Consider the following 16,345-nt stretch of genomic DNA (forward strand, 5'->3'; position numbering starts at 1 on the left):
TCCTTTTTTTTCATCCTCAGCTGAGGATATGTTTATTAATTTGGAGAGAGAAGAATGGAGAGAGAGAGAGAGAGAGAGAGAGAGAGAGAGAGAGAGAGAGAGAGAGAGAAGAGAGAGAGAGAGAGAGAGAGAGAGAGAGAGAGAGAGAAGAAGAAGAAGAAGAAGAAGAAGAAGAAGAAGAAGAAGAAGAAGAAGAAGAAGAAGAAGAAGAAGAAGAAGAAGAAGAAGAAGAAAGAAGAAGAAGAAGAAGAAGAAGAAGAAGAAGAAGAAGAAGAAGAAGAAGGAGAAGAAGGAAGGAGAAGGAGGAGGGGGGGGGGAGGGGGAGGGGGAGGAGGAGGAGGAGGAAGAAGAAGAAGAAAAGAGAGAGAGAACCATCAATCAGTTGCCTCCTATATATGCTCTGATCCAGGATCAAACCTGCAACCTAGGCTTGTGCCCTGACTGGGAATCAAACCTTCAACCTTTTGGTGTCCAAATAATGCTCCAACCAACTGAGCCATCTAACCAGAGCATAATATACATTTCTGAAGTCATTATTTATTTTTTTAAATCTACATTCTGTGAGAACAAGGACCACAGTGCCCAGCACTGTTCCTTGCTTAGGAAATTAACTGTTGATACCAACATTTGCCAAGTGAAAGATAAATATCTTGATAATACAAGAGGGGACCCAAATAAGTTATTTATTTATTATAAAATTGTGTATTTATTCTTACATTTTAAACTTCAGTCACCTCCAAAGTATTCTCCATTTGATGCTGTACACCTATTGAGATTTTTTTCCACTGCTCAAAACAATTTTTAAACTCATTGATTTTGATGCCTTTTAGTGCTTCTGATGTTTTTTGTTTTACCTCCTCTACATCAACAAAATGTTTCCCTTTGAAGACTTTTTTCATTGGGGAAACAAACAAAAAAAAAGTTCTCGGTGTGAGATCGGGTGAATAGGAAGGGTGGGACATAGGGCTCATGCTATTTTTGGTCAAAAACTGCTGAACCCTCAGTGTGGTGTGGGCAGGTATGCTCATAAATCACCCATCATGAAATGGGCAAATGCATTGAAAGAGTTTTCAAAAAAATTCTGAAGCTGAGCGCAGCTTCTCACAACATCACCAGCTGGTACACTGATAAAGAAGGGTTCCTAGAACATTCACCTAGTTGGGGAAGCCTGTACTACAAGTGGCTTAGCCTCCAGAAGATAATTCCAATTTGGGGGGGGTCTCCCTTTATATCTCTTTTTCCCTGATTATCTTTAGCTCAACAGAACCTAATGGTTAAAAATAGATATATGCCAATACATTTCCTTTCCTATCTTATCATTAGATCCTATAAAATATCGCCATGTCTACATATTGAGTCTTACAGCATGCCTGTCATATTGAAGCTATGTGATTTGGAATCATTCTCTGTGAACTTACTGAAAAAAATAAACTCTGTTAATATTTCCCTTTAACAGTTTGAAAATACTGTTATTTAATTACTTGAATGGTGTGAGCCTAGCTGCTCTGGGCCTCAGTTTCCATATGTGTCATATGAAAAGCTTAAACTCTGTGATTTTTAAATGATCTTGAAGGAAGAAAATCTCAAAGGATATACTGTGCATCTGTTCCCCTACATTAGTGATTTAAACTGGGGCTGGTATCAGCACCTTAAGGTAAGCAAATGAGGGAGGATTTTCATTGTCACAATAACCAGGCACGGGGACAGTTATTTAGAGCTGGGTTTAGGAATGCAGTGCATGGGACCGTCTCACATTGGACAACTGTTTTGCTTAAAAGACTAATAGACTCACATTAGGAAACACTATTCTTGAGAGCATAGTAGAATTCAGCTTCCAGGGTAAAACTGAATTCTCTGATCTTTTTTTCATTTTTAAAATTTTATTATTGTTCAATCTGCTGATCTTTTTTAATAAAAAATTGATGTATGAGTAAGGCTTTTGCATTTGCAGAGAATGTTTCTGTATTTGCAGTTGTCTCTTAGGTTGTATAGAGATCCTTAAATTTGTTGTATGTGTCTTTCAGTCACACATAGTTATCTAATTTTTGACATTGAGATAGAGCTTGTCATTCAATTCCATATTATGTTATTTGTAGCAATGCTTTCATCTGCAAGCAACAAGAAGTCTTTCTGAGGCACAGTTCAGAGCTTTGGTTAGAAAAATGCTTACAGATTTAACAGCAGATCTCCTACCTCAAATGGGTTTAAACAAATAAATGTAAATACTCACTTACCTGTTGGTTTCAGGTAGGGGGAGCTTCAGCACAGGCTGAATTCAGTAGCCAAAGCTCTTTTTTCTGGTGATTCTCATATAACTATCCTCTTCCATGGGATGGCTTTTTCCCCAGAAAGTCTTCCTTGGCCTCACATCTGTACATGCCCATTTTCAAAGGATGTAGTGGAGACCATCTCTTTCTGTGATGCTCTCTTAAGATCATGAAGTTTTGGTAGAAGATCCTAGCAAACTACCCCTCACATCTCATTTGCCCTGCGCAGATCATGAGCCATTCCGAACCAAACCCAGTGGCCAAGGGTGGCCAGCGGACACCCATGCACTAGATACCTCAGTCAGTCTAATTAGGCTAATCAGAGCCACCCACCAGGGGAGTTCAGTCACTCTCACTGCTGCCCAGCAACTACAGGGGAAGCAGGGAAAGACAATTATCCACATTAGTTATTGTATTAATTCCCTCTCTCTCAGTTTTGTTGTTTCTCTTAAATGCATATCCTCTTTTAATAATTTCTGTAAAGATGGCTGTATAATCCTTTTTAGCTTTTATTTCCTTTATGCACTGAGGACAAGAATTGAAAGGAATTGGTCTAGACATTTTGAGCTTTTATATTCCCTTTTGATGTTTGTAGTGTTTTTATAAATTTTGCCAGTTCTTTTTTTCCCATAGGATATTGTTTAACAAAAATGGGACTAAAATATAAGAGAAGAAATTTTAGGTGTCCACATAGGCAAATTTACAAATATTTAAAAATTGTCCATGAGTATTTTCATAAGGATTCTATCAAATCATCTACTTTAGTCTCTTAGGTTAAAACTTAGAAAAAAATATAGATTATTTATCAACTCAGGATAAAGAAGTAATCACAGTACTATTAATAACTCATATATAAATGTATTTATTTAGGTCCAGCTGTATTACAGAAATACATTTCAAAAACACAGATAAAATAATAAGGTAAAGTAAATTAAATAGAACCTAAATAAACTAAATTAAATAGAACCTAAATAAAATAACAGAACACTATTTTTCAGAAGACAGACCTACATGAACAACTAAAGAGAGGAAAAAAATTTTCAGAAATCAAATGGATAAATGGCATCTGATTAGCCACCCAGGAAATCCTGAGTCCTAAACTGGCAGAGGGGGAAACAGAGAAGACATCTGATTTATGTCATACAATCACCAAAATGTTTAGGAATTGCCCATATCAAGCTCTTTTAGAGATTAAAAGTGAAGAATGATTTATCATAAATGTGCTTAAAACTCACTTAGACACCCCCCCATCTCTTTTCTACCTCAGGCTGTTATGTGTTTGCCCCACCCCCACCCTCCAGCCCTCTACCCAGAGCATTGTGGATTTGATCCCTGGGGAGGGTAACATTAGAGAAGACCTGGATTGGGGTGGAGGAGGGCAGGAAACATCAGGCACAGTTGGAGTTAGGATTATATGCAGACACATGGAGATTAAATAAACACTTACTCTGAAATCCAAGAATCACAGCCTTCTCCTGCCCCTCATACCCTTGACTCCCAACAGACTGTCAGGCAGGTTTGTGTCTTCCAGGCAGGTTTAGACATTCCCAGGGGATTGTCTTACCCTGGCACTCTAGCCCAAGAGAAAAGATCTAAGATTTTGGACAATAGAGACTTCCACTGAAACAGCCAGCCAGATTCCTCTTTGGCAAAAATGATTTGCATGTACCCAGCTAGGTGCATCATGCTTCCATTCAGCTTTTTAATACCACACTTTTGAAAATGTTCAAACAGCCAAAGTCATCAGACATTTGAGGAAAGTATTTACTATGGAAGACAGAGCCCCAAACAAGTAAATACTATATAAAAAAGCAACTTGGAGGAAAAAAAGATTATATGGGAAGAAGAAAATGGGGAGGTAAGGGTGGTAGAAATGAATTACTGATATCCTTGGAGAGGTTTGAGAAGATAGAATATCTATAAAACAAAAACAGTACATGGCAAAAATTTTTTAAAAAAGGAAAAAAACTTGGAACAAATAAGAGCTCTTAGAAATTATATGCAAATGACACACAAATATGTACACACTTTTGAAAGATTAGTTGAATGAAACCTTGCAAAAAGTAGGGTGGCAGATAGAAAAATACAAGTACAAAGATAAGAAAAATTAAAGATCTGCTTAGGAATGTTATCATCATAAATAATAGGAATTCCAAAAGCAATTAAGTCTGAAGGTAGAAAACCTTGAATAAAATCATTAAAATATTTTCCAGAATTAAAAGACATAAGTGTTCAGATTGAAACATGAAATACCCAGCATAATTAATTAAACTATTTACTCATCAGCCTACATTTTCATGAATTTTCAGATTCTTGGTGATAAAAGAGAAGATCCCAAAATACAAAGAATCAAGAATCAGAATGACTTCTCAACGTTAATTTATTCTAGAAATATTTATTAAGTCCTACTACGTGTCAGACAGTTAACAACAGCAACAAAAAAGATCGTTTCCTTCTGCAGCTTTCATTTTGACATGAGGAGCAATAATAATATATGCCCCAGAAAGCAGTTCATCAGTGACTTCATAATTCTGAGGAAAGATCACTTTCAGTCCAGGATTTTGTTCCAGCAAAAGTCTTGATTAAGGATAATGATAGAATGATATTTTCAGATATGCAGGACCTCAAAAAATGTGATTCCCATGTTCCCATTCTGGAGAATGCAATTTACCAAGACAAAGGAGAAAACAAAGAAAAAGGTGGAGTTTAGATCTTTGCATCAGGAAATCAGCCTGAGAGAGAAGGGAGCTTGATGGCCATTGAACTTACAGAGCAGCCCGTATTCATTGCAACAGGTCAGAAAATTCTTCAAGTAGATCAAATTGGCAAATCACTGAGATAAACAAAGTGTGGAGTTGTATTAATTAGATTGTATTAGAGTTTGGAGTTGTATTAGATTAAGTATATAAAACAGGATGTTAAAAACAAAGACAGGAATAAACAAAATAGTGGGCAGGACATAAAAAGTAATCATACTAAAAACTGTGTCTCAGTTATCTAGGACATTTACATAATTAATATAATGTAGATATTGAATTTAGATCTAAGTCCCCCAAAATGATGTGACCATTTTAGAAGAATGGGGAAGACAGGAATTATGTTTAAGGTAGGGGAAAGTGACCTTAAAAAACAAAAGTACTTATATGTCTGAGATGAAGTAAAAGGGAATATTTACATATTTGCCTTTCTACCAGAAACAAAAAAAAAAATTTTAAAGGACAAAATACGTGGAAAAAATGCTTTTTAAGACATTAAACATAAGCAATGAATAACATAATTTCTGAGAGGTGGTAAATAAATGAAATAAGTCCTTTAACTGCCCCTGCCTGCTGCGATGAGAGTGTTTCCAGGTCAGGGCGCAGAGAGGAGGAACCTCAGTGGATCCCAGTGGACATCCTGACTTGAGGAGGCAGGACTGGGAGTCTAGGGAGGCCAAGGGAGCCAGTGTGCAGCTTGGAGTTCTAAAGATGAGAGAGAGCAGAGAGACCCTGCAGGCATCTGCTCCAAGTCCCCCGGAAGCTTTTCCCCGTGCATGTGAGGAAACTATCCCAAGTCAGGCAAAAGAACTATGTGAAAGGATTACAGGGGAAAATTCTCAAAGCTAACACAAGGCTAGTTCCACTTTTTCCTACCCAGAATGGAAACCTTCTAATTCATGGGCATCAGGTAGAGTACTCACCGCATTTTGCCTAGTAGTGGAAAAAAAACTAACCCCTAAGATAAACACTGTCACTGTCTCTCCTAATGAGGATTAAAAGCAAGGTTTGAATGAAACAAACGGTTTTCAAGTAATTTAAAAGCATTCCAAAACAAAGTTCAGAAATAGTTAAAGGAATACAAAAGTATTCAGCCATCAAAAAGGTAAAATATCACTGTTTAGCAACCAGTCAAAAATTTCCAGGTGTAAAAAGAAATAGTAAAATATGACCAATGAGAAGAATAAAACCAACCAACAAAGTGATAATGACACAGAAGATAAAAATTAATAAATAATGGTGTTAAAAGAATTATTTACTATTTGTCGTATGTTCAACTTATTAAGGGCTTATATGGAAAACTTATAACATCATACTTAAGACCCAATGTTTTCCAACTAAGATAAGAAACAAGGCAAGGATGTCTGTGGTCACTCCTGTCAAAACCGTATTGATGATGGTCTAGCCAGTGCAATGAGACAGGAAAAAGAAAGATGTTTAGATTGGGAAAAAGTAAAACTGTCTTTATTTTTTATTAAAACATATGATATGATCATCCATGTAGAAAATTCTGTGGAAACTACAAAAAAATACAATGCTGCTCTAATTAATAAGTTTAGAAAAGTTGTAGGAGCCTAACTGTATAACTGTCAATTTATTTATGTATGATAGCAACAAACAAGTTATAATTTAAAAACAATACCATTTACAATAACAATGAAAATTATTAAATAAGTAGGATTCAGTCCAACAGAAGATGTGCAAAACCTGTACACTGAAATATACAATCTTGCTGAAAGAAATCAGGGAAAACCTGAATTGATCTATAGAGGCAATGCTATCTCAATCAAAATCCCAAAAAGATTTTGTAGAAATTGCCAAACTAATTCTAAAATCCGTATGGAAATGCAAAGAACTTATAGCCAAAATAACTTTTAAAGGAATAACATTGGAATAGTAACACTACCTGATTTCAAGACTTATAAAGATACAATAATCAAGATAGTGTGGTATGGAGAGTCTAGAAATAGACTCACACACATATGGTCAGTTGATTTTCAACACATGAATAAAGGCAGTTGGCAAAGTATACTTTTTTCAACAAACAGTGCTGGAGCTATTGGATATCCAAATGCAAAATATTAAACTGGATCTATACCTCACACCTGATACAATAGTTAACTCAAAATGGATAGACCTAGAAAACAGAAATCTCTCTGTCCTTGGACTAAGCAAAAATTCTTAACTAGAACACCAAAAATCATGATTCATAAATAGTAAAATGTTACCTTGAACTTCATCAACATTAAGAACTTTTGATCTTCCGAAGACATTTTTAAGAGAATAAAGAAAGAAATCTCAGAATGTGAGAAAATATTTGCATGTGTTACGTATCCCACAAAAGACTTCTACCCAGATATATAAATAACTCTTAAATTTTAATAAGAAATGAAACAACTCAGTGAAAAAATATTGTTTTTAGATATTTTTCCAAAGATATATGATGGTAAAAAGAATTATGAAAAGATGCTCAACCTCATTATTCTTTAGGGAAATAGAAATTGAAATGACAGTGAGGTGTTCCTACATACCTGTTAGTATAGCTAAAATTAAAACACTGAAAAAGTGTTGGCATGTATATGAAACTGGAACTCCGCATACACAGTTGATAGGGATTAAAATGGTAAAACCACTTTGCAAAGTAGTTTGCAGGCTTTTAAGGCTTTTAAAAATTTAAACAACATGAAACCCAGCCATTCCCCTCCTCAGTATTACCCCAAGAGAAATGAAAGCATATGTCCATACAAAGACTTACATGAATGTCATACCAGCATTACTAATAATTGCCAGCATAGGAAGGCAAGCTAAGCTAGATGACCATCAACAAATGAACAAACAATGTATTGGAATAAAAAGTGAACTATTCATATATACAATAGCATGAATGAATATCAAAATATGCTACACGAGAGAAGTAAGACCCAAAAACGTACAGGTAACCCCCATATAACACGGTTGTTAGGTTCCTAACAAATGCCATGTTATGCAAATCCGTGTTATACAAAACAAAAAACTAGTACAAAAAGGGGGGTTAGGTTACAAAAATTAAAAATATATACTATTATATTTTTATAATTAAGAGAAACAGCTTTCTTAAAGCAATTTTCCTCAAAAGTATTGCATATTAATATGAATTAAGCAACTTTTCTTCATCATCACTACTAAGCTCCATTATTTGAATGCATTTTCTTTTTGAGAAGATATCCTCATCCTCTGAATTTTCTTCAGCATTATCTTGATTTCTGTGCTCTACTTTTTGCCAAAAATCTGTTATTTTAGATTGCTTGCTTTTAGCTGAGAGATCTTTATAAATTTCGTTATACAGTGCTAAGCACTTTTGAAGTTCTCTCTTAAACTTTGTGCTCCTTTCAGTGCAAAGATCTTCATTTAAGAACTATGACTTTAACTGTTTGGCTAAGTCTAGGCCTTTATGCTTCTTAGAGTAAACTGACACAACGTACGCACTTGAATGAAAAATTTTAAATGAGTTATCTTTTGCTCTTAAAAGTTTTATCACATTCTATATTGTATGGGGATTTCCCTAATTTAGTGTTATATAGGAGTTTTCCCCCAATTCTCTAACCGTGTTAGAGTGAAATCGTGTTACAGAAGTACCATGTTATACAGGGGGAGGGATTCCCCAATTCTCTAACCGTGTTATAGAAGTACTGTGTTATATGGGGGATACCTGTACATACTATATGATTCCTCTTCATTATAGAAAATACTAACTCAACTGATAGTAAGTAACTTAAGAGTTGCTGGGCCCCAGGTTTGAGGAGGAAATGTTTGGGGGTTGTGAATATATACATTATCTTGACTGTACTGGCGGTTTCAAAGACATATGTCATAGCATCCACTGAATACTTGAAACATGTGCAATTTATTGTATGTCACATCTTTAAAGCTGTTTTTAAAAAATGTTAGTGCTTCTCTTCCATAGTGGGATGTTAGAGTAATATCTAAAACTGAAATACCGAGTGAGTGAGGTAGAACTGACCTAAGGAATTTTGTTTTTCATAAAAAGCCTTTTAGAAGAAATTTCCCCTTAGACTATGTGCATATGTAACTGATGAAAATAAATGCTATGTCTAAAAGTGGTTAAGTAAAAGAAATATCTTAATCATAGGACAGGTCTATGCAGGCTGATTTATCTGTGTAATTAACTTACTAAAGTGGGAATAAGGAGGATTTCAATTCATTCCAGTTAGGGATTAAACTTGTTGAATTTTATTTGATAATTGACTATTTTCCACTTTGTGTTGCTATTATAGAGCTGCTAAAGCAGTAAAAACCCAAAATATTTATCCTGAAAGGCAGAACAAAATGATTCCCTTCTTTTAAAACTTGTTTTGTAAAGATTAATTAAGCTTCTGTGTATTTTCTGTACTTTATTGATTCAGGATTACTTGTACTTTGTAAATGTGTTGAATTATTTACACATCGTGGGCAGCTAATGCTAATTCAGAACATGCCCAGTGGGACCTCAGAGCCCTGAAATGCTAAATGTAATCTGGGGATCAGTAACATTCCATTCATAAAATGCATCACCCACAGGTTAATGGAAATAAACAATAGGCAAGACAATGAGTGGATTATGCAAATGCACTGAAAAGATTTAAGCAAGAGGACAGGACAACACGAAACCGATTTGTGTTTTATTTAAATGTGGATTAAGGTTTATGGTATACAAAATCATTAAAGCTACTTTGCTAATTTGCTAATGCTCTCAGAAGCACTACTGCACAGGAAAAACTATCAAAATAAATTTGTTGTGGCTTTTTTGTGTGGGAGGGGCTAAGGGGCTGCAAAGAGGCAAGATTAAGTGAAGGAAACTTTTAACAAGAAATGAACAGTTTTATGAAGAAAAATTTGAGTGACTGGATTTATATGACACTTATTTGCATTTATCTGAGAAAAATGAAGGTTACATGAAACAAAAACTCAGTGTTTATATTCAACTACTGCTTTGTGATAAATCACTCTTTTTTCTTTTTCATTAAAATTTGGTCCTGTAAAACAAATTGAACTTAAGATACAAGTGCTTTCTTAGGGCAACTTGTACACATAACAGCATGAAAACAAATTGATTGTTAATCACATCTTAGATAATTTGTCTACTAAAGTCCCTGAATAATGGCAAAAATAAAAACAAAACCCAAAAACATGGAAATAAGTAAACTTATTTTCAAATTACTGGTTTGGAGAGTTCTAAGTCTGAGCAAGGCAACAACAGCCTGAGGACAGCCCAGTTACCTGTAGCACTTGATCTTGGGGTGGCAGCAGTGGTCAGGGAGGGTTCAGCAAAGCAAGGAATTTTCAGCAAGATCAAGTAGCCCTGACATCCTGTACTCTTTAAGTGGAAAGTGACCTTAAGAGGGACCCATTGTAAAGAGCAACAAACTTGTCACCACACTGTGGCACTAACTTCTGAGGAGCCCCCTCAAGCTCCCAGCCTCTGACCTGCCCTTCAGTGGCTGGTGTGGTAGGAATGCACGGGCCTGGAAATACTCCCAATAAACGACTCTGCTGGCAAAACAGCTTCAGGTTTATGTGTTTTGTGTGAGGAGGTTGGAGAGTTAGACACCCCCTTAAGACAGGGAAATGTCAGGAAAGGGGGGAACAAAATTAGTAGAGAATACATTTTAAGTATCTTTACTCATAGAGACCTAGTAGTTCTCCTTTGATTACTGTATTCTTTCTGTACCTGTATCGTCAAAACTTTAGGACCTTTTTCATAACAGTTTGTACCCTATTGTCTTCTTAAGACATTTAAATCATGAGACTAGGGAGACTTCAACATTAAAATTTTCCAAGGTGGGCTGATCCTATTTTAACCACTTTTCTTGTTCTCAGCTCATGTCAAGTAATAGAAAAGGGAATTATTTTGCAGTTTGGATATGAAATGTTTGACCTTTTGTTACTCCTTTTGTTTTTGAAGATACTGTTTTCCCTTTGGACGACCTGAAGGTGCTCTAAAAGCTACACTTTCCTTACTTGAAAGGGTACGTTTAAACATTACTTTATAAATACTATTCATGTTGCCAATTGCTGTGTATTTTAGCTGTTGAACTAGGCAGACAGTCATGTTCCTCATGAGTGTGTGGTCCTCTGAGAGGCTGCATTTCATCAGTTTCTCACATTTTCTTGCTACATTCAAAATGTCCGTATTCTGCTTCTTCCTCCCCAAAACCTTTCTGAAGCTTACATTGCCATCATTTGCTGAGTTGATGGCATCTTTTTGCTAGTTAATCTTTTTTTTTCCCACCTTTTTCTCCCCTCGTGAAATAACCTTTTTTTTCAGTTAAGTATAACTATCTTTCAGACTTCACAGTTGTTTTTTATTATCCCCCTCTGACTTATTTGTACTTCTCCCTGTCATAGTCCTCGTACCTATGAGAGCTTATCATTTAATATTCACAAACATATCATTCCTTTTCATCTAAATTCACCCAGAATTTATTTCAATTCAATCTGTGTGTTGCTCTAAATGAATTCATGAATTGTATAAATTCATTTCCCCTCAAAAAATAATAGCAAATGAGGTTTCATATCCATGCCAAAAAAAAATTGTTCATTAATGGAGCAAAATGGAATCAGAGGCATAGAAGCATGGAACAGACTGACAGCTGTAAGAGGGGAGGGAGGAGGCAGGGGCTGGTTGAGAGAAGGTGAAGGGACTAGACAAAGAACACATAGGCATGATCCATGGGCATGGACAACAGTGTGGGGATTGACTGTGGGAATGGGGGTGGGCTGGGTGGAGGGGGATAAAGGGGGAAAATTGGGACAACTATAATAGCATAACAATAAAATATTTAAAAGAAAAATTGTTCATTAATGAAAATGTGTTCTCCATTTCTGTTTTTGTGGTAGATTTTCATCTGTCTATAAAACTATTCATATGCTCATTGGAAGCTAACAAGTAGTATGGACAACTCCTAGACAATGTCTGGGGATCATCTGTAGCCCACATTTCAGTTAGTCAGGTTGTGATGTATTGACTTCAAGCACTTGTTCCTGTCCATTTTCCTGCCCAAAGAATTGTAGATATTGCATTGTTTATTAGTACCTCTGTGAAAAGCAAAAAGGAAAGACATTTTCAGCGACTTAAGGACTTGGGAGATGAGGGCTAGAACTAGTGGTTAAAATGAATCTTTCACTTACAGATTGGTTTTATCTACATACCCATGTCTTATCCTTGATTACTATGCAATGCGTGATAGAAATATTATTGTAGGAATTATGTTTTATTAGGATTTTTATAATATTAAAAGCTGAATGCAACCCAAGCTTTTCAAAGTATATATTTTATCCTATTCATTAAGGTGTCATGGATATGATAAAATCCTGAAAGAAAGCTTTACTTTTGGGAACCACATCCCATATTGGGTACCTCATGCAGCCCCTCTGTGAACTGGTTTCCATAGAGGAGCTCCCTTCACCCCTCCCCACCTCCCGCAGGGAAGAGGTAGTGGGAGCAGAGATGCCTGCCAGCCCTACCCTGATGGGCAGGATGAACAGTGACCTTTATTCCAGTTATAGTCACTAATCAGGTCTCTTGCTGAATTGAGAGAGAAATGGTAAAAGTCATATCTTCATTTTCATGTCTTTGTACTTACTGACATCTTAGAAAAATAAAATAAAATCTAGAGCTGAATTTTTATTTTTTTTTTTACTTTTAGAAAGAGTGGAAGGGAGGGAGAAAGAGAGGGAGAGAAGCATCAATGTGCCAGAAATGCCTGTTGCCTCTCAAGAGGCCCCCACAACCCAGGCATGTGCCCTGACTGGGACTAGAACCAGCAACCTTTGGGTTCACAGGCCAGCACTTAATCCACTGGGCCACAACAGCCAGGGCTACAGGTGAATTCTTGATACTTAGGATACCTTGAAAGAACAAGGGGAGGAAGCATGAAACAGGTTGTGTCTCCCTTTTTGCACTCATCAGTGCTTTTTCTGCACTTGCCAGGAAAGAGGCTTCAGTTCCCCCCTCTAAATTGAGTCCAGCTCCTAGATAATAAGAAATATTTCCACCCTGGACTCACCTCTGTAACAGATATACACATTCTACTTTTAACAGCTATTTCTATTTGAAACAGTGTTACCCTGGTAAGGCTTAATAGTAAAGTTTATAATTCTGCATGTGGTACAAAATTAATCTTAAATTCAAATTTTAGTAATAATCACATTAAAAATAGTAGTGCTTGTATATATTTTATTATAAGTAGGAGGATTTTTCTGGCAATAAAGAGTTCAAATTAAAGTACAAATCTATGTCTGTGTTAAAGATTTCTAATATGAGAATATGAAGAATAAGTGAAGTTGATGGGGAAGAAGCTTTTGAATGAGGAAGTTTGCTTTATTCAGAAGGAATTTTGCCTAACAAAATTAAAATATGCTGTCAAGGATCACCAATGGTAGAATGATTGAACAAATTTGAGATTATAAGATCCTTAATGACAAGGCTGATTGAAAGAGAATGAAATAAAAAAGCAGAAAATGTGTATTTTCATATTTTTTCCCTATTTCTTTCAAGATAAAAGACTAATAGGATAGTAACACTAAAGTACTTTCTTCTCTACAATAACAATGTGCTATATACTTAATAATTCGAATGTAAGTAAAGCAAGAAAAAAACCCATTAACTATATGGAAAAATAAAGTAATCAGAACTTATTGGGAACCATTTTATCACCAGGAAAGTTTTAAGGAAAATTATCAGAGTCATTAAATGAGTACTTAAATGCATTGTATTTTGAATTTTGGCTATAATTGTATTTTCCTCTTGCCAGTAGTAATATTTTTAAAGGAAAAATCCAAAAACACAATTTAGGAATCCAACAGAAAATAATGTTATTTTTCCTACATTCAGAAAGTTTTTATATATTTTAACATTCAATACTACATTTCACTGAGAAAGAAGTTTTCTCCCTCCTTGGGAGATCATAGTAACTAAAGTTTAATTAGTGAAAGTAGTGGTCTTGATTTTTATAGAGCACCAAAAAAAAGATGCTTATTCTTAATGAAGTTTTGTTATTGTTCTCATCTATGTTGCTCAAAATATTTAAAGCTTTTAAATTAGAGATGTGGAAGACAAACTTTGTTCATTACTTGTCCCAAGGACAGTAATCCTGATCTGAAAGAGCTGCTCTAATGGTGTCATAGGTCCCTGGAGGAAGTGACAGTCACACTGAATGGTGGCTTGGCCTCTGGGAGGTTTTGATGGGCACAAGTGAGGGTTAGACAGGGGGAGCCAAGACTGGAGGATTACTTCACAGTTGTGAAATGCCATCTCATTACTTCTCCCGATGTTACCTCGGACCCCTCCTACTAACAGTCAGGTCTAGAACAATATGTGTAACTTGTTTTTAGTATTTTATACAATCTCTCAATCCCCGCCCCCTTCCCCTCTCTCTCTCTAGGTTTTAATGAAAGACATTGCCACTCCTGTACCAGCAGAAGAGGTGAAAAAAGTGGTTAGAAAATGTCTGGAGAAAGCTGCCTTGGTCAATTACACTAGACTTACAGAATATGCCAAAATAGAAGGTTAGTACAGTAAGCAATTGCCAAAGTGGCAGTGAGAGCCAACAATGCCTATTAACTGAATTTTCTGTGAGAATCCCTTTCCTTTCCTGAACAAACCTGTACAATGGCAAAGGGAAATGTCTCATTAAAATCTCAGCTGGTGAACTGAAGAGCTTTTTCCTATTCATTGCTTTAATATGCCTCCTGGGACTCTGCTTGAATGAAAGACCCAGGAATCGTGCTTAAGTTGTCCTTTGTTCTTATTTTGAGTTTGCAAGAAGCCAAAAGGTGTTTTCATGCATTGTATTTTTGACATTACTGTAAGTATGTCTAACATTTAAACTATGGACAGTGTATTATTTCCTTTTCAGGAACAGTGTAGTATTACGTAATTTTATTTTCTCGTCTGCAGTGTCACTCGAAGAAGGAGGAAGCATGTTGATTATCATGAGGGTTAAAATAAACTGATAGAATTCCTTGCAACTTATAATTGTTTGCAATATATTGATGCATTTGGAAGATTAGATCTCTTGAGAAAAGTGTACATCTTTTTTCTATTTCTTTGGGTTTTATTCATTAAGCATACTGAGATTTAAGATGTTTAGAAATAAGTAGATTGAAAATTTTGGCAAAGTCACCCAATCAGTTTTTATTCAAAAATCCTTCAATTGATATAATTAAAAGTAAAAAAAGGACCTTAAATTTTTGCTTAAATTATAAAACTATCTTGTGCAATACATGTAGGATTAACTTGAGGAGAAAAGTTTTCAATGTTAAATGTTGATCTCTAAAAATAAAAAACAAATCATCCATTAATAAATTTTAGTAACTTTTGATATAAAATTGTTGGTAAATTTTTAATTAGTTGCTTTTATGATAGTTTCATCAAAACCAGGACAATGAAAAAGATTATTATAATTGACTGTGTTATATCCTTTTTTGTCTCCAAATCTGATCAAGCTTTGTAACAAGCATGTGATAACCATCCTCCTGAGTAATTAACAAAAAGCCATCCCATCACTATAGCAACCAATATTATATCATGAGAGTAACCACATGGCTCCTCCTTAGTTACCAGTTTAACATCATTAATTATGATCTCATGTTGTGTTAAAGCACAAGCAATGAATATTAGATAATTTGGGGAAAGTGGAAGATAAACAGATTGGTTTTCACATTTTGAACACTCATTCAGACAGTTTTCATGTTTTGGGAATAGTGGGTGTTGTATACATGGACTGAAAGAATTGATATAAAAATAGACATATTAAAACCTTTCAAATCTGGTAAAGAGAAAAATGTTTGTGGACAGCCTGAATAAAAACAGATTGCTTTATCTAAATATTATGGAACCCTATCCAAAAAAGCTATGATAATCTTTTTGTTCTTAACTGTCTATTTTAGTTAACTTTTTGACCTGTACCTCTTATACAAGAATACTTAAAATATATGCAGACCATATATATACACACACACACACACACACATATATATATATATATATGCTCACACACACATTTTCACATTTTTTGTTTATCTCTGTATTTAATTCTTAGTCATAGACTACCTTGTAATATGGACAAATGGAGACTGTTATTTATACACGAACATGGGCTTTTTTTCATTAATCAGCTAGATAAACAGACATGGCAACACTGGTGACCAGAAAGGCGTTATTCTTCTAGGTCATGCATTAAAACAAGCCTGCGTTAGAGAAAAACCTCTAATGAGACCCAGTGGTCAGTGAGCCGGAAACTCTCCTCCTTTTCCCTTTCTGGAGTCACCCTCCCTTATCTC

At 35.4% G+C, this 16,345-nt stretch overlaps 1 protein-coding gene across 10 annotated transcripts in view; it reads left to right on the plus strand.

Moving 5' to 3' along the window:
* The window catches only part of CADPS2 (calcium dependent secretion activator 2), a 689,394-nt gene that overhangs the window by 542,336 nt on the left and 130,713 nt on the right, over positions 1 to 16,345 (plus strand). For all 10 annotated transcript variants that reach the window (XM_090287420.1, XM_090287419.1, XM_090287416.1 and 7 more), the window contains exons 15-16: positions 10,965 to 11,028; positions 14,446 to 14,569. In XM_090287420.1, the coding sequence (XP_090143546.1) occupies positions 10,965 to 11,028; positions 14,446 to 14,569 (188 nt within the window). The remainder of the gene's footprint in view (positions 1 to 10,964; positions 11,029 to 14,445; positions 14,570 to 16,345) is intronic.

This window comes from Furipterus horrens, unplaced genomic scaffold, assembly GCF_987537825.1.
Source record: "Furipterus horrens unplaced genomic scaffold, mFurHor1.1.pri manual_scaffold_9, whole genome shotgun sequence".
Lineage (NCBI taxonomy): Eukaryota > Metazoa > Chordata > Mammalia > Chiroptera > Furipteridae > Furipterus > Furipterus horrens.